Here is a 19,957-nt window from a genome sequence, read left to right as displayed (position 1 = left end):
GCGCGTATCGGAGTGTGTGTGTGTGTGTGTGTGTGTGTGTGTGTGTGTGTATAATACCTTCTTTTCACTTTCTGTGTCAGTATATTGTAAGCTTTAATACATGTTCTATGTTTTCTCCCACCTTGCCTCTTGGCTCAATAAAATTATTATTAATATTATTATTATTATTTTTATTATTATTATTATTATTATTATTATTATTATTTTACCTATGCAGACCCTACGACCGCGTTGCTGCTATACTGGACATGACACCAAACGCCGTTCGTGTGATCCTCCACCGCACAAGGACACAACCGCATGCAGGACATCCAACCCCTCCTCTATCACCAACACCACCACCTCCACCACCGTCACCATCACCACCACCGCCCTCGCCGACCCTGTCACCATCACCACCTCCACCCCTCTCCGACCCTGTCAAGAACACCACCTCCACCGCCCTCGCCGACCCTGTCACCATCACCACCTCCACCGCCCTCTCCGACCCTGTCAAGAACACCACCTCCACCGCCCTCGCCGATCCCGTCACCATCACCACCTCCACCGCCCTCTCCGACCCTGTCAAGAACACCACCTCCACCGCCCTCGCCGACCCCGTCACCATCACCACCTCCACCGCCCTCTCCGCCCCAGACAACAACACCACCTCCACCGCCATCGCCACCCCCGACACCATCACCACCTCCACCGCCTCTCCGACCCTGTCAAGAACACCACCTCCACCGCCCTCGCCGACCCCGTCACCATCACCACCTCCACCGCCCTCTCCGACCCTGTCAAGAACACCACCTCCACCGCCCTCGCCGACCCCGTCACCATCACCAACAATATCGCCGTCACCAGCCCCTCCATCATATCCTGTACAGACATGTACCACACAGCCACCAGAGACTGTGCCATCTATACAAAAAAACATAATTGATGACTTTACTGTCAGTGCTATTCGATGTCATATACACAGAAAGTTTGCATGCAGCAAAGAGAGTTTCACACTTGCTACTCTTGCCACAGACCTGAAGAAGGAAGGAATACTACCAGACGGAACATCGGAAACATCGTTATGGCGACTGCTTCACATGATGGGATTCCGCTATAAGACTGAAAAGCGCAAATTCTACGCAAGAAAGGAGTCAATGGACATCATCTGGAAGAGGATCCGTGCTCTCAGGTCTTTAAAACAGTTTCGCGAAGAGGGACGTCAGATAGTCTACGTTGACGAGACCTGGTTCACAACCAGAATGAACCACAGCAAGGAATGGGTGGACACCACTCAACCATCCACAAGTGTCACCTACAGCCGTCAAGTTCCGCCAGGAGAAGGTGAACGTTTCGTCGTGGTAGCAGCTGGTAGCAAGAACGGCTTCATAGAAGATTCATTCCTTTGCTACACTGCTAAGAACAGCACTGGGGACTACCACGGGGAAATGAATGCGGAACTCTTCCATCGATGGCTAACAACGAGATTGCTGCCCTCACTGAACGAACCATCAGTGCTCGTCATCGACAACGCTCCCTATCACAGCCGACTTACGGATGGGAGCCACTGTCCAAACACTGCAACAAGAAAAGATGACCTGAAAAGATGGTTGGAGCAGCACAACATGTCATATCCACCACAAGCCACGCGTCCGGAGCTCCTGCTAATATGCAAGGAAAACAGACCACCTCCACAATTTACAGTGGACAACACCATTCGTGAATGGGGTCATGAGGTAGTGCGGCTACCACCTGCACATCCTGAGCTCAACGCTATAGAGCAAGTATGGGGATGCATGAAGAGGTACGTTCGCTCCTCCTTACATCATTTTACTAGAAAAGACCTCATGGCACGACTGGAGGAAGCGAAGTTGTGTGTGACTCGGGAAGTGTGGGAAGGAGCAGTCCGGCGTTCTGAAAGTTTTGAAAAAGAATACTGGGCAACAGACAATATCCATGACAGTGTGGATCCTGTCATCATCAGCTTGGAAAGTGACGAGGAGGAGGAAGGCATCGAGGTTTAAAATATATGGAAGAAATGATGGCCTTGTTTTATTTTTTTTACCTGTGTATATATATATATATATATATATATATATATATATATATATATATAGATATATAGATATATATAGATATATATATATATAGATATATATATATAGATATAGATATATATGTATATATATATATATATATATATATATATATATATATATATATATATATATATATATATATATATATATATATATATATGTATATATTTATTTATTTATTTATTTATACACGTATATCATAAATATGTATTATAAAGTATTACTACGCTAAGCTTAAAAATAATAACTCACTATATCACGGTAACAGCCTTAACTAAAGTCTAATATTAGATTATGTATTCAGTACTACATAATCACTGTTCAATATATTAAACTCCACCCCCGAATAATTTATTTGTTTTACACCGTCAAGTAGCAAGTGAATGGGGGGCGTGGCAAGTACACGTCACGGCCTGACGTCACGGCCTGACGTCATGGCCTGCACACCTCGCCTCGCTCCTCAGTGCTTCAGTTGCCATTTGCTATTTTGCTGACCCTACCTTCGATAAGATTTTGATGGCATGTCTCTAAGACAACTACCCTAATGGAGCGGAGTACACACTTGGTTATATTTTTCCTAATTACGCCGGTGTCTAATACACATTGTGCTTTAGTCCCATGTCAATCAGTAACCTGGTTCAGACGCTATTGCAAAAAACCAGTATTACACGGGGCTTGAAATGCACAGTAGTATAGTAAAATCACTGAGAGCTGATATATATATAGATATATATATATATATATATATATATATATATATATATATATATATATATATATATATATATATATATATATTTATATATGTAGTGGGTATTGGGTATATCACACACACACACACACACACACACACACACGTCAATATGGTCACTGGGCACAGCATGGTGAGCTCTCTTCCTCTCCTTGCCAGCCTCACTGGTTATTTGTTTTCCTGAGACAGATTTATTTACGATAATGACCATTGTTTAGTAAGTATTAAACTGTTTGCATGGAGAAAATAAGGAGAAAGAAAAGGTGTGAAATATGCACTTTAAATTTGGTATTGGCCAGCAGCCTCATCAGTGGCTGTCAGCCAGTGAGGAACAGGGAAAACTGACACGCTCTCCCTGTGGAAGGTGCTTCTCCTCAGCCAATCCATTTTAGTAGGACTGGGAATGAGGAGGCGCAACAGAGGTGAGCGGGGGAGGACAGGTCGACTGGTGTTCAGTAAAATTGTAAGATACAAATACCCTACGACGTGACGTGTTATATTAAGTGTTCGCAGTACTACATTGTCAGCTGTAATTGCAGGAAGGTGGGTGGTGAGTTATGCACATAGCTGGGCGTTATCGCGATACTTTATCGCTGATAACAAAATCGGGTTGTCGGCCATCCGCTGCTTATTTAAATATATATCGGTATCTTCGTTATTTTTGTAACCAAACTAGTGATAATCGCTACTTTTTTTCCGCCTCAGAAAAAAAAACACGTTGTCTCCTCCCTACTCGCATGCGTGGCCCGGGTGCCCGGTATTTTATGAAAAAACTTGGGGGTATGAATTATCTTTGGCGAAGAGATTTCGTACTTAGATCATCAACATTAAAATACTAGGTTATTTTTTTGTTAGACTCAAAAATCAATATGTCAAAGAGAAAAATCATTTAACTTTGCCCCCAAAATGATTATTCACTGCCTCAAACTTGATATTCCATATTCGTTTGTGAGCATGCCATGATATTGAAGGCACCCGGTGTTGTGTTATTTGGTGTCCCATCGTCAAAAGCTGGCGCTTGTTAACAAACAACACTCTCTTGTGAACTGCGCATGTTCAGACCAGTAAGCATAGACCTGTACAGTATCACAAAGCTTTTTAACACATTAAGGGCAGTTGCTGGAAGGCTGAATCAGACATACAGTACAACCATCCTCGCTGTTTCTAGAACGACACTCTGTACATATAAATACAACTCGTACAGAGTGTCGATCTAGAAACATCGGGGATGGTGGTAGTGGTACTGTATGTCTGATTCAGCCTTCCAGCAACTCTAAATTACGGTTAAAAAGCTTTGTGAGACTGTTCAGGTCTACGCTTGCTGGTCTGAGCATGTGCATTGTGCAGTTCACGAGAGACCAGTGTTTGTCGGTGGGGACGCCAAATAACACAACACCGGTTCAGGCGTTTCTAGTATTACCGTCCATGTGTACGTGTCAACGTGTGGTTTTCAGATTTTGTAAGTTTTTAAAAATACAGATAATGAAAATATGAATTCATCTATGTTTTTTTTTTGAAATATCAATATAGTATCGTTTTCGCCTATCGGACTTATCGCTAGCTAGTATCGGAATTGTGGATTAATATCGGGTATCGGTTATCGCCTCTACTTGTGTTTCCAGTTAACGAATATCGGTTATCACCAATAAGGTTTTCCATTATCAGTTATCGGTTATCGGGAATAAGGTTTTCTGTTATCGTGCCCTGCTATGGTTATGCGAGCCAGGGTGGGCACCTGCTGGAGGCTAGGTGGGCGCGGGGTGGATAGGTTTAGTAGGGTTGAGTAAACGTGAGAATTACAATAACATTAATCCTCATGATTCCCTGGTAGCACGTATATAATTTGTTTAATATTATTAGGTAGTATTAATGGTTTATATGGATCATGTGTCCCTCGTTCAGTAAAAATAGTAGTAGTTGCTAATAGGCACACCTGACACAACCAAAATATGGGGTACACACTTGGCGCAGGGACTGTTTTGGGGTGTCATTGAAGGTAACGGGCTCAAGAGTGGCCTGTCCAGATATTTTGTTTTTTATTTATTGATGATGCACGAGACATCCTAGAGTTAAATCAAAGTATGTGGTTATCTTTGTATTCATTCCTACACACTCTGGTAATATCTCTGTGGGGTCTGATTCACTTATTAGAGTGAAATTCTATTGTGGAAAACAGCCACAAATTCGTGTCACTGGTGAAAATGAAACTGATAATTTAAATTTTGCCACCATGAAATATATACAAATAGATAAATATGAGTGACTTCACCTGCTTGATGTTTACACAGTTAATTGACACCAAACTTGATTTGCAGACACCACCAAACGAAGAAGAGGAGGAGGAGGAGGAGGAAGAAGACGAGGAACACAGGAGGAACCCATTGGTGAGTGTTAATTTGTTTTTTTCTAAAATGGTTAACAAGCAATCAAGGAATTTTTATAATAAGGAGGGAAAGTGTGATGTTTTTTTGTAGTTTTCTTAAGTTGTCGAGGGGGAGAAGGCCCCCATTAGATAGCTTACACTATAGCTGGTCTGTTTCATTAGGGGGGTCCATGGGCGCACAGCCCCCTATTAGGGGGTTGAATGGGCAAAGACCCCCATGAGATAGCTTACGGTATTGTTGGGCTGGTTTAGTTAGGGGGGTCCATGGCTGCAAAGGGGGGGGGGGGGTATATACATCCATTTAGACTTTGTGGATCATCTTTAGTGGAGGTAATTCTCTCTCTCTCTCTCTCTCTCTCTCTCTCTCTCTCTCTCTCTCTCTCTCCATTATCTATCTTGGCCGCTTCCATTAAAATCTTTCTTATATTTTCTCCCTCCCAGCAACAGCTTTCTCCCTCTCTGTTCCGTCCTTCTTGGCTCGGGGCCTCTTAAACAAGGCGTCACAGTGCAGGGCGGCGTTAACATGAGCCCAGTCAGAGTGGGATGGACGCAGGAGAGGTTTGAATTCAATCTGGGTTTTGATGACACAATATTAACTATATCTTCGGATTGGTATTATAAGACAGTTTTGCTTCTCACGTCAACTATGTTCTGTATTTCTGAAGGTCAAAGAGGGGGCAATCGGGTTCTAATGAGTGTTTCTTCATGTTTTGTATCAGTACATCCTTAATAACATGGACCATTCTCAGGCAGTTTAAATGCTGGGGCTGACCTCATCCTTATTTAATTGAGTCAATGATAACTCTAGGTGGTGGTATAGAAGCATAATTACCGGTAAAATTATACAGAATTATAATATCTGCCAAAATTAATACGTAAAGCACATACTGCACCATAGCTATACGATATATGAGGATGATAGGTATCTATTTAATAATGAGTCTATGCACCCCTGCTGTGATTACACTGTTAAAAATCTGCTGCAAGGCTTTGAGGCCTGTCACTAGTGGAGCCTGTGGCCATATGTCTGCAGACCCATTCATACGTTAGAGACAGACACACCAGTCGGCTGTGCTATTTGACGATGACTGAGGCCTTCACCGTCAAGGATAATGATGACTTTGTGGCGGTCTTGTGGGGTCTGCATTGCCACCAACTTGGGCATGTCTTTGGCCAGTATAGTAAGACAGTTTTGCTTCTTACATCAGCTATTTCTAAGGGCTAAAGAGGGGATCAATTGGGTTGCAATGAGTGTTTTTTGGGTTCATGCAACTGAAGAAGGGTTAGGCCAGCACCAGGGTTATAAAACTACCCCTGGAAATGCCCACAACTCCTTGGAACGCCCTGCCAGATGTGTTTCTCCTCCACTTCCCTTCCTTCCCATCCCTTTCCTTCCCTTCCCAAACCATCCCAACCCTTCCTCTCCCATCCCATCCTTTCCCATCCCATCCCTTCCCATCCCTTCCCTTCCAATCCTATCCCTTCCCTCTCAGGGAATTTTGATGCTTGTAAATCCAAACACTCGTACAACTTGTATAATGTAACCCTCGTAAGAAGATGGCTCCACTATAAACACTTGCCTGCGCCATGATGGGCTGGGGCCGAATACCATCCAGGCCCCTCAAGCAAGCCTACCGGCACAATAGGAGATGTAAAAAAAACAAAAAAAGCAGAGGTATCACTGTGCCGTCAATTATCCCGAGTTAAAAATTCCTTGTTCTGCCGCATACAACTGTTTCCTTAATATACAGCATGTTAATTTTCTTGGGGGGGGGACTTAGGGCCGCTTTCACAGTCGTTTTGTTTGTTTTGATCGCTACCAATGATCGCCGCCGTAGAATTTCTACTTAAAACTGTCCGATGGGGTGGTAGTGGGGTTAGCCTAGCCTTGCCACACACTCTCAACCCCTCTCGCTTCCTCTGCAGCCGCCACCACCCCATAGGCCAGTTTCACATGGAAAACTATAGCATCGATCGGCGCCATTGGTAACGATCAAAACAAAGCTTCCCTAAGTGCCGTAAGTCTGTGAAAAGCAGCCTGAATTTAATCTAATTCACCCTAAAGTAACCTTACTCTGTCTTGAATGACCCTAAACTAATGTAATTCACTCATATTACCTAAAACTACAGTTGAATTACCCTAAACTTGCCTTAAAATGATCCCCTTAACGTAATTCACTCCAAGGTAACCTGAATCTGACCTATCCTGACCTTACCTTAATATCCTAACCTTACCTTAACTTATCCTGACCTCACCCTTAAGTGAGGGTTTCAGGACGGTACAGAATTCTGCTAATATTTTCTGCACCTGTACATGTATGTTCATAAGCCCAGCATAATTTTTCATTAACACTTATTATTATTATTATTATTATTATTATTATTATTATTATTATTATTATTATTATTATTATTATTATTATTATTATTATTATTACTATTATTATTATTATTATTATTATGCACTATATTCAAAGGTTAGGTTATATATTATGCATTCAAAGATTGTTTTACTAAAGTTATGATTAAATTTTTTTATTATTGTAGGGCTATTGTATGTGAATTGTTTGATTCTCTCTCTCTCTCTCTCTCTCTCTCTCTCTCTCTCTCTCTCTCTCTCTCTCTCTCTCTCTCTCTCTCTCTCTCTCTCTCTCTCTCTCTCTCTCTCTCTCTCTCTCTCTCTCTCTCTCTCTCTCTCTCTCTCTCTCTCTCTCTCTCTCTCTCTCTCTCTCTCTCTCTCTCTCTCTCTCTCTCTCTCTCTCTCTCTCTCTCTCTCTCTCTCTCTCTCTCTCTCTCTCTCTCTCTCTCTCTCTCTCTCTCTCTCTCTCTCTCTCTCTCTCTCTCTCTCTCTCTCTCTCTCTCTCTCTCTCTCTCTCTCTCTCTCTCTCTCTCTCTCTCTCTCTCTCTCTCTCTCTCTCTCTCTCTCTCTCTCTCTCTCTCTCTCTCTCTCTCTCTCTCTCTCTCTCTCTAATTTTAGCCTGAAAAGAATTTATAATGACCTCAAAAAATGAATTATCAACTGTACTAATATCTTTACATATCTCTAGAGACAAGAAGAACAAGAAGAGTAATAATAGGAAGACTGACAGACAGACATTCCATTGGTGAGTGTTAAATAATTTTCCTTCCTTCCTTCCTTCCTTCCTTCCTGGCTCTTGGATAGGTTAGGTTAAAGGGGCTGATTATTAAACATTTCAACGTTGACTGTACCTCATATATCGCACTTGACTGGGGCCGCCAAACCCTTAGGAGAAGCTAAATTGCACTTGCCAAGCAGTAGAATCAATGGGGTTTACTCTAATGGGGTCCAGGCCTCCCAAGGTACATTCCTCCCCATTACACTCTCTCCTAGGCAATGGTGGGATACATACAGCGTGTTAGTTGAAGGGTTAACCCAGTGGTAGCAGCGGGGATCATGTTTCTTAATGGTCCCTATTCATTGCCAGTAAAAGTATACAGAATTATAATATCTGCCAAAATTAATACGTAAAGCACATACTGCACCATAGCTATACGATATAGGACGATGATAGGTATTTATTTAATAATGCACCCATGCTGTGATTACACTGTTAAAAATCTGCTGCAAGGCTTTGAGGCCTGTCACTAGTGGAGCCTGTGGCCACATGTCTGCAGACCCATTCATACGCTAGAGATGGACACACTAATCGGCTGTGCTATTTGACGATGACTGAGGCCTTCACTGTCAAGGATAATGATGACTTTGTGGCGGTCTTGTGGGGTCTGCATTGCCACCAACTTGAGCATGACTTTGGACAGTATAGTAAGACAGTTTTGCTTCTTACATCAGCTATTTCTAAGGGCCAAAGAGGGGATCAATTGGGTTGCAATGAGTGTTTTGTGGGGTTCATGCAACTGAAGAAGGGTTAGGCCAGCACCAGGGTTATAAAACTACCCCTGGAAATGCCCACAACTCCTTGGAAAGCCCTGCCAGATGTGTGTTTCTCCCACTTCCCTTCCCTTCCCATCCCTTTCCTTCCCTTCCCATCCCATCCCATCCCTTCCTCTCCCATCCCATCCTTTCCCATCCCATCCCTTCCCATCCCTTCCCTTCCAATCCTATCCCTTCCCTCTCAGGGAATTTTGATGCTTGTAAATCCAAACACTCGTACAACTTGTATAATGTAACCCTCGTAAGAAGATGGCTCCACTATAAACACTTGCCTGCGCCATGATGGGCTGGGGCCGAATACCATCCAGGCCCCTCAAGCAAGCCTACCGGCGCAATAGGAGGAGATGTAAAAAAAAAAAACAAAAAAAAAAAACAGAGGTATCACTGTGCCGTCAATTATCCCGAGTTAAAAATTCCTTGTTCTGCCGCATACAACTGTTTCCTTAATATACAGCATGTTAATTTTCTTGGGGGGGGGACTTAGGGCCGCTTTCACAGTCGTTATGTTTGTTTTGATCGCTACCAATGATCGCCGCTGTAGAATTTCCACTTAAAACTGTCCGATGGGGTGGTAGTGGGGTTAGCCTAGCCTTGCCACACACTCTCAACCCCTCTCGCTTCCTCTGCAGCCGCCACCACCCCATAGGCCAGTTTCACGTGGAAAACTATAGCATCGATCGGCGCCATTGGTAACGATCAAAACAAAGCTTCCCTAAGTGCCGAAAGTCTGTCATAAGCAGCGTGAACTTCATCTAATTCACCCCAAAGTAACCTTACTCTGTCTTGAATGACCCTAAACTAATGTAATTCACTCTCATCTTACCTAAAACTACAGTTGAATTACCCTAAACTTGCCTTAAAATATTCCCCTTAACGTAATTCACTCCAAGGTAACCTGAATCTGACCTATCCTGACCTTACCTTAATATCCTAACCTTACCTTAACTTATCCTGACCTTACCCTTAAGTGAGGGTTTCAGGACGGTACAGAATTCTGCTAATATTTTCTGCACCTGTACATGTATGTTCATAAGCCCAGCATAATTTTTCATTAACACTATTATTATTATTATTATTATTATTATTATTATTATTACTATTATTATTATTATTATTATGCACTATATTCAAAGGTTAGGTTATATATTATGCATTCAAAGATTGTTTTACTAAAGTTATGATTAAATTTTTTTATTATTGTAGGGCTATTGTATGTGTGAATTGTTTGGATTCTCTCTCTCTCTCTCTCTCTCTCTCTCTCTCTCTCTCTAATTTTAGCCTGAAAAGAATTTATAATGACCTCAAAAAATGAATTATCAACTGTACTAATATCTTTACTTATCTCTAGAGACAAGAAGAAGAAGAAGAGGAAGAAGAGGAAGAGGAAGACTGACAGACAGACATTCCATTGGTGAGTGTTAAATAATTTTCCTTCCTTCCTTCCTTCCTTCCTTCCTGGCTCTTGGATAGGTTAGGTTAAAGGGGCTGATTATTAAACATTTCAACGTTGACTGTACCTCATATATCGCACTTGACTGGGGCCGCCAAACCCTTAGGAGAAGCTAAATTGCACTTGCCAAGCAGTAGAATCAATGGGGTTTACTCTAATGGGGTCCAGGCCCTCCCCAAGGTACCCATTCCTCCCCCATTACACTCACTCTCCTAGGCAATGGTGGGATACATACAGCGTGTTAGTTGAAGGGTTAACCCAGTGGTAGCAGCGGGGATCATGTTTCTTAATGGTCCCTATTCATTGCCAGTAAAAGTATACAGAATTATAATATCTGCCAAAATTAATACGTAAAGCACATACTGCACCATAGCTATACAATATAGGACGATGATAGGTATTTATTTAATAATGCACCCATGCTGTGATTACACTGTTAAAAATCTGCTGCAAGGCTTTGAGGCCTGTCACTAGTGGAGCCTGTGGCCACATGTCTGCAGACCCATTCATACGTTAGAGACAGACACACTAATCGGCTGTGCTATTTGACGATGACTGAGGCCTTCACCGTCAAGGATAATGATGACTTTGTGGCGGTCTTGTGGGGTCTGCATTGCCACCAACTTGAGCATGACTTTGGCCAGTATAGTAAGACAGTTTTGCTTCTTACATCAGCTATTTCTAAGGGCCAAAGAGGGGATCAGTTGGGTTGCAATGAGTGTTTGGGTTCATGCAACTGAAGAAGGATTAGGCCAGCACCAGGGTTATAAAACTACCCCTGGAAATGCCCACAACTCCTTGGAAAGCCCTGCCAGATGTGTGTTTCTCCCACTCCACTTCCCTTCCCTTCCCATCCCTTTCCTTCCCTTCCCATCCCATCCCATCCCTTCCTCTCCCATCCCATCCTTTCCCATCCCATCCCTTCCCATCCCTTCCCTTCCAATCCTATCCCTTCCCTCTCAGGGAATTTTGATGCTTGTAAATCCAAACACTCGTACAACTTGCATAATGTAACCCTCGTAAGAAGATGGCTCCACTATAAACACTTGCCTGCGCCATGATGGGCTGGGGCCGAATACCATCCAGGCCCCTCAAGCAAGCCTACCGGCGCAATAGGAGGAGATGTAAAAAAAAACAAAAAAAGCAGAGGTATCACTGTGCCGTCAATTATCCCGAGTTAAAAATTCCTTGTTCTGCCGCATACAACTGTTTCCTTAATATAAAGCATGTTAATTTTCTTGGGGGGGGGACTTAGGGCCGCTTTCACAGTCGTTATGTTTGTTTTGATCGCTACCAATGATCGCCGCTGTAGAATTTCCACTTAAAACTGTCCGATGGGGTGGTAGTGGGGTTAGCCTAGCCTTGCCACACACACAAAACCCCACTCGCTTCCTCTGCAGCCGCCACCCCATAGGCCAGTTTCACGTGGAAAACTATAGCATCGATCGGCGCCATTGGTAACGATCAAAACAAAGCTTCCCTAAGTGCCGAAAGTCTGTCATAAGCAGCGTGAACTTCATCTAATTCACCCCAAAGTAACCTTACTCTGTCTTGAATGACCCTAAACTAATGTAATTCACTCTCATCTTACCTAAAACTACAGTTGAATTACCCTAAACTTGCCTTAAAATATTCCCCTTAACGTAATTCACTCCAAGGTAACCTGAATCTGACCTATCCTGACCTTACCTTAATATCCTAACCTTACCTTAACTTATCCTGACCTTACCCTTAAGTGAGGGTTTCAGGACGGTACAGAATTCTGCTAATATTTTCTGCACCTGTACATGTATGTTCATAAGCCCAGCATAATTTTTCATTAACACTATTATTATTATTATTATTATTATTATTATTATTATTATTATTATTATTATTATGCACTATATTCAAAGGTTAGGTTATATATTATGCATTCAAAGATTGTTTTACTAAAGTTATGATTAAATTTTTTTATTATTGTAGGGCTATTGTATGTGTGAATTGTTTGGATTCTCTCTCTCTCTCTCTCTCTCTCTCTCTCTCTCTCTCTCTCTCTCTCTCTCTCTCTCTCTCTCTCTCTCTCTCTCTCCTCTCTCTCTCTCTCTCTCTCTCTCTCTCTCTCTCTCTCTCTCTCTCTCTCTCTCTCTCTCTCTCTCTCTCTCTCTCTCTCTCTCTCTCTCTCTCTCTCTCTCTCTCTCTCTCTCTCTCTCTCTCTCTCTCTCTCTCTCTCTCTCTCTCTCTATATATATATATATAATTTTAGCCTGAAAAGAATTTATAATGACCTCAAAAAATGAATTATCAACTGTACTAATATCTTTACTTATCTTTAGAGACAAGAAGAAGAAGAAGAGGAAGAAGAGGAAGAGGAAGACTGACAGACAGACATTCCATTGGTGAGTGTTAAATAATTTTCCTTCCTTTCTTCCTTCCTTCCTGGCTCTTGGATAGGTTAGGTTAAAGGGGCCGATTATTAAACATTTCAACGCCCAAACTCACTTCTGTAAGGCTTTCATAGTAGGGCTTTTTGGGCATGTCCTGGGGTAGTTTTATGACCCTTGAGGTAGTGTGACCCTTCCCCTGTACCGTGAACCTAAAGAAACACATTTGACGAGGCTTTGGGAGGAGTTTTTGGCATTCCCACGGATAGTTCTGGCACGTGAGGAAGGGCGTCAGATGGTACATGGCGGACACGTTCTTTTCCTGCACAGAAGGGCGCGCACACACACACACACAGAAAAAGGGCTTCAAAGTACGGCCTTTCTTTCCGTACTTTCTTGCGCAAAAAATACATGAGAGGTCGTTAAAAATAACAGAAAGTTATAGTGTGACAAGCTTTCGTAGGAGTTGTGAGCATTTCCAGGGGTAGTCTGATGACCCTGGTGGTAATTTTAACTTTCTCTTTACCATGAATCTTAAAAAAAGACACGTGAGAACTTGATTGATCTTATTGACCTTTGGAAGAGGCTGACGTTAGGGGCGGAAGGGTCTGCCTCATAGATCTCAGGAAGGAAAGTTTGGGACGTACCTTGAATCGGCTCCTTGACGACAGTAGACTCCATGGCTGGGGTTCCTTCCTCCTTCTCTTCCTCAAATTCCAGACTTTCCTCTCATATCTTAATTTTTCCTCCTCTGTGATGTGTGTTTTTCTCTCTCTCTCTCTCTCTCTCTCTCTCATTTCTAATCCTTCCTCCTTTATTTACTTCTCTTTTATTTATAATAATTATTATCCTCATCGTCTCCTCTGTTTTACTTACCTTAATCTCTCTCCTCCTCCTCCTCACTTCCCTCCTCTACGTATAGGTGTTGTTAGTACCTCAGTGTCTTTCTTAATAATTATTTCGTCTATATATCATTCCCTGTTATTTCCGTCATTCCTCAATAAATCATCTCTCTCTCTCTCTCTCTCTCTCTCTCTCCCACCCCCCCACCTGTGAATTCATCAGACTTGTCGTAAATTCTGGTTTACTTTTCATAAGATTAATAAAAATAATTCATGACTTTCCCCTTTATAATAGTGCCCCCCAGCCTCTATACATGGCTCCACATTCTACTTTCCAGTTGCTTTTTCTCAACCTCCTTGTATCCGCATCTTCCTATATTTCTCCATTCTCCTGCTGTTCCAGTTCTTGTACTTACTTTTGTCATTGGTTTTTTTGCTGGGGTTTCGTTCCTCTCGTCAAGGGTCCGTACGTTACCTGAGGTGTTGGCTGGCCTGTGGTGACTGCCTCTTCATCCTTCTTCCTCCCTTATAACTCCATCTCTGGACCTTTCTCTCCCTTCGTATATTTATTATTCTCATTTTATCTCCCTTCCATTGTGTATTTTCCTCCTCCCCACTTTCTCTCTCTCTCTACACATAATCAGTGCGTAATGTTTTATATACGAGGCGTCCTGCCGAGAGGGTTTAAGTGACCTGCTCTTCAGTAAATTATGGGTTCAGTTTCCCTCCCAGAACACATTTCAAGACTCCCGACCCTTGCTTATAACATATACAAGGTCCCACGTGCCCATCTCGGCTGGACGCCAGGCAGTTTTTGTAATGTTGGCTTCGGTTTCTCAGATTCTGACGTAATTTGTTAGATTTTTCCCTCGTTTTTATACGTATAGGTGTCGTACCTCAGTGTCTTTCTTAATGATTATTTTGTCTGTATGTTATTTCTGTCATTCTGTTCCTCCTCAGTGCGTAATATATGAGACGTCCAGCCAAGATCAGGTTTAAGTGACCTGTTCTCGAGTATATTAGGGTTGGATTCCTCCCCCCAGAACACTTATGAGACTCCCAACCCCTTGCCTTTACCATATACAAGGTCTCTTATGCCTATCTTAGCTGGACGTCTTGTAGTTTGTGTAAAATTTGCTTCGGCTGTCACAGATTTCACTGTTTCTCTTCTGTGTGTGGTTCAGGCTTCTCTTGCCGACATATTTGTTTAATTTCATTTCATTTGGCGTTTGTAATTGTTTATGTCTCTCCTCTCTCTGCTTACCAAGCTCCTTCTGCTCTTTTCCATTTTCATTCTCATTTCTCCTCATTTTGACTATATATATATATATATATATATATATATATATATATATATATATATATATATATATATATATATATATATATATATATATATATATATATATATATATATATATATATATATATATATATATATATATATATATATATATATATATATATATATATATATATATATATATATATATATATATATATATATATATATATATATATATATATATATATATATATATATATATATATATATATATATATATATATATATATATATATATATATATATATATATATATATATATATATATATATATATATATATATATATATATATATATATATATATATATATATATATATATATATATATATATATATATATATATATATATATATATATATATATATATATATATATATATATATATATATATATATATATATATATATATATATATATATATATATATATATATATATATATATATCCTGCCATAAGTGAGCAAAATATATATATATATATATATATATATATATATATATATATATATATATATATATGCAAAAAGTGAGCCATATAATTTTTCTAAAATAAATACAAAATTATTTTTTTGTCAATCATTTATTAAATAAATAGAGCACATTTCCTTCACTAAGAGGCTGATTCTGCAGGAACTTGACTGACATCTTGGTGTTCTTTCTTCTTCCAGAGTGTGCGGTGTCCCGCAGGCAGACCGAGATGTCCGTTCAATTCTGCCGAAGGAAAGAAGTCGTGTTAGTCAACTCTGATGACTTGTACTTTTCTCTGCAAGGGACTGTTCTGTAAGCCAGTCACAGAAGATGTGAACTGTATCTGTACTATGAAGTCTTATAAAGTTAAGGACCACACCTATGACTTTATCTTGCCCCAAACCCATTTAGCTAATATCCCTGGACACTTTTTTAGGTATAATTGACTTAAGCTAATTCTATATATATTAAAGGGAGGAACCAATTTTCATAGAGAAAAAAAAACTTATAATATAAAAAGAATTATATATGAATTGGAAACAAGATACGAGATATAAGAGAAGACAATGAAGGGAACTAACAAGAGGAGAGATTGTATACATAAAGAGCTCAAAAGTCATTGAAAAAGCAATGGAAATTAAGAGACAATAAGAACATATGGAATAAAAGACGTGGAAACAAGAAGAAAATAAGAGACATGAGATTATTACTATGACATAAATACCTTAGACAAAGAGAAAGCAGATAACATATCACAGACTAAAATATTTGAGGTGTACGGCAGAGAAGTGAGGTGACATTAGGAATGGCGACCCTTGTGTAAATTGTACGAAGGGTCTCTTTCGCCTTGCAATTAGTATCATAACATAGCAATTTAACTCTAATTTGCACTGGGAAAGACAGACTCTACCCCTCCAAGGATGAACGAGGGACGAATCAAAATGGAAGCTCAACTTTTATGGGGCAGACGGAGGGTCACTTTCCCTTGTAACGTACATCATGACGAGCAATATGGCAATAATTATGTTCTAGTTAGCAAGGGGGGAAAGGAAGAACAAGATATAGTTACTTGCAAGGGAAAATAAACCTTGCATAGGATGAGCGGAGGGCTGGAAGTCTCGTAATCTGTTCTCAGTGTGTTACCGTACTCTAATATACGTAACAATATGTCATCGTGCCTTAGGATTTCTCTGCCGGAAGCCTCGTTTATACGTTAAGAGATGAGGAGGAAGGGAAACAAGCAAATAATGGAACTATATATACGATACAGTGAAAAGGATTTACCGAGAAGGATGTACGTATGAGAGGAGGAGGAGGCGGAGAAGAGAGAGATTAAGGTATATATATATATAAATAAAACTAAATAAAGAAGGAATGATTAGAACTGAGAGAGAGAGAGAGAAAGGTACATCACAGACGAGGAAAGTCTGGAATTTGAGGAAGACAAGGAGGAAGGAACGCCAGCCGTGGAGTCTACTGTCATTAAGGAGCTGATTCAAGGTACGTCTCAAACTTTCCTTCCTAAGATCTATGAGGCAGACCCTTCCGCCCCTCACGTCAGCTACTTGCAAAGGTCAATAAGGAGATCAATCAAGTTCTCACGAGTCTTGTTTTAAGATTCATGGTAAGGAGAAAGTTAAAACTACCACCTGGGTCATCAAACTGCCCCTGGAAATTCTCACAACTCCTACAAAAGCCTGTCAAATGTGTGCGCTTGGAACGATATTTTTTAAGAATGTGACTGTCAGATGCCAAAAAGGAGATCAATCGGGTTCTAATTGAGTGGTTTTGAAGGTTCATGGTACATAGGAAGGGTTAATCTATCACCAGGGTCATAAAACTACCCCTGGAAATGCCCAAACCTCCTACGGAAGCCTTAAATACAAGTCTCTCGGGATGGCTTTTTCAAGAATGTGAGCCTCGGACATTTCCGCTCCTCACATCAGCTACTTCCAAAGGCCGTAAAGGAGATTAATTGGGTTCTTTTGACTTGGTTTATAGGTTCATGGTAAAGAGGAAAGGTCTTGCTACAACTAGGGTCATAAAACTACCCCTGGAAATGCCCAAAACTCCTATGAAAGCCCTGTCAGTTGACCTCACTCAGGGGACAAAATGTTTTTGAATACGACACTATTACAACCAATACAATGTTTGAGGTTCTTGGTACAGTAGAAGGGTTACACTCCCTCTGCACCATGAACGGTTAAACCACCCATGAAAACCCGGTTAGCCTTCTCTGTGGCTTTGGGAAACAGTCATAACAGCTTTTCAAACAAGCAAACTGCGGTGTCATGAAGTTCAAGAATACAGGCTTTATTCAGAAGGTCATTCCTGGTACAGTAAGCAGTATAATCTGACTTACAGTGGACTACACAGACTCTGGAGATAGAGCAAAGATCCGCACTCGTAGCTCACCCAAACAGGTCCCAATGTTAGGTACCACATACCTGTAACCGCATATACGTAACAGCACACTTCCCTTCAGTACCAGGAGGCTGGGTCCCACACGGTACAATAATATCATGTTTAAGGAGAATGAAAGATGCTTGGCGTGAGAACAGGCTAACTTTTGATAAGAATTATAGAGTGCTGGACATCAGGAAGTGAATCAAGGTACTTTGGACTCATGAAAGTACCCTCTTGGTGAGTGAATGGAGTGGCGAGTGTTTGTAGGATATGTCCAGGGGTAGTTATAAGACACTGGTGGTAGTTTGACCCTTCCTCTGTACCATGAACATAAAGACACACACATTTGGCAAAGCTTTCGTAGGAGTTTTGGTCATCTCCAGGGGTAGTTTTATGGCCCTAGTGGTAGTGTGACCATTCTTCTGTACCTTGAACCTAGAGAAACACACATTTGACAAGGCTTTCAAGGGAGTTTAGGGCATTTCCAGGGGGTAGTTTTATGACCCTGGTGGTAGTGTGACCCTTCCTCTGTACCATGAACCTAAAGAAACATATTTGGCAAGGCTTTCGTAGGAGTTTTGGGTATTTCCAGGGGTAGTTTTATGCATGGTGGTAGTGTGACCCTTCCTCTGTACCATGAACCTAAAGAAACATATTTGGCAAGGCTTTCGTAGGAGTTTGGGGCATTTCCAGGGGTAGTTTTAGGACACAGGTGGTAGTGTGACCCTTCCTCTGTACCATGAACCTAAAAAAACATATTTGGCAAGGCTTTCGTAGGAGTTTGGGGCATTTCCAGGGGTAGTTTTAGGACACTTGTGGTAGTTTGACCCTTCCTCTGTACCATGAACCTAAAGAAACACACATTTGGCAAAGCTTTCGTAGGAGTTTTGGTCATCTCCAGGGGTAGTTTTATGGCCCTGGTGGTAGTGTGACCCTTCTTCTGTACCGTGAACCTAGAGAAACACACATTTGACAAGGCTTTCAAGGGAGTTTAGGGCATTTCCAGGGGGTAGTTTTATGACCCTAGTGGTAATGTGACCCTTCCTCTGTACCATGAACCTAAAGAAACACACATTTGACAAGGCTTTCAAGGGAGTTTAGGGCATTTCCAGGGGGTAGTTTTATGACCCTGGTGGTAGTGTGACCCTTCCTCTGTACCATGAACCTAAAAAACATATTTGGCAAGGCTTTCGTAGGAGTTTGGGGCATTTCCAGGGGTAGTTTTAGGACACTTGTGGTAGTTTGATCATTCTTCTGTACCATGAACTTTAAGAAACACACATTTGACAAGGCTTTCGAGGGAGTTTTGGGTATTTCCAGGGGTAGTTTTACGATCCTGGTGGTAGTGTGACCCTTCCTCTGTACCGCGAACCTAAAGAAACACACATTTGACAAGGCTTTCAAGGGAGTTTTGAGTATTTCCAGTAGAAGTTTTATGACCCTGGTGGTAGTTTGACCCTTCCTCTGTACCATGAACCTAAAAAAACATATTTGGCAAGGCTTTCATAGGAGTTTGGGTATTTCCAGGGGTAGTTTTATGACCCTGGTGGTAGTTTGACCCTTCCTCTGTACCATGAACTAAAGAAACACATATTTGGCAAGGCTTTCCTAGGAGTCTTTGACATTTCCAGGAGTATAGTTTTATGACCTGGTGGTAGTTTGACCCTTCCTCTGTACCCTGAACATGAAGTAACACTCATTAGAACCCGATTGCCCCCTCTTTGACCTTCAGAAATACAGTACATAGTTGACATGAGAAGCAAAAGTGTCTCATAAAACCAATCCGAGGATATAGTTAATATTGTGTCATCAAAACCCAGATTAAATTCAATCCTCTCCTGCGTCCATCCCACTCTGATTGGGCTCATGTTAACGCCTCCCTGCACTGTGACGCCTTGTTTAAGAGGCAAGAAGGATGGAACGGAGAGGGAGAAAGCTGTTGCTGAGAGGGAGAAA

The 19,957-nt window shown here is 41.2% G+C and overlaps 1 protein-coding gene across 1 annotated transcript; it reads right to left on the bottom strand.

The window, feature by feature from the left end:
* Positions 1-428: 428 nt before the first annotated feature.
* LOC126992969 (uncharacterized) lies at positions 429-968 on the bottom strand (the record flags this gene model as incomplete). The annotated part of the gene is made up of 2 exons (XM_050851794.1): positions 757-968; positions 429-613 (listed from the first exon to the last, which is right to left on the bottom strand). Coding segments are annotated over exons 1-2 (332 nt in total), but the record flags the coding sequence as incomplete, so codon positions are not given.
* Positions 969-19,957: the final 18,989 nt, after the last annotated feature.

This window comes from Eriocheir sinensis, unplaced genomic scaffold, assembly GCF_024679095.1.
Source record: "Eriocheir sinensis breed Jianghai 21 unplaced genomic scaffold, ASM2467909v1 Scaffold532, whole genome shotgun sequence".
Taxonomy (NCBI): domain Eukaryota; kingdom Metazoa; phylum Arthropoda; class Malacostraca; order Decapoda; family Varunidae; genus Eriocheir; species Eriocheir sinensis.
Note: the sequence above shows the minus strand (reverse complement) of the source record. Positions and strands in the feature narration are given on the sequence as shown.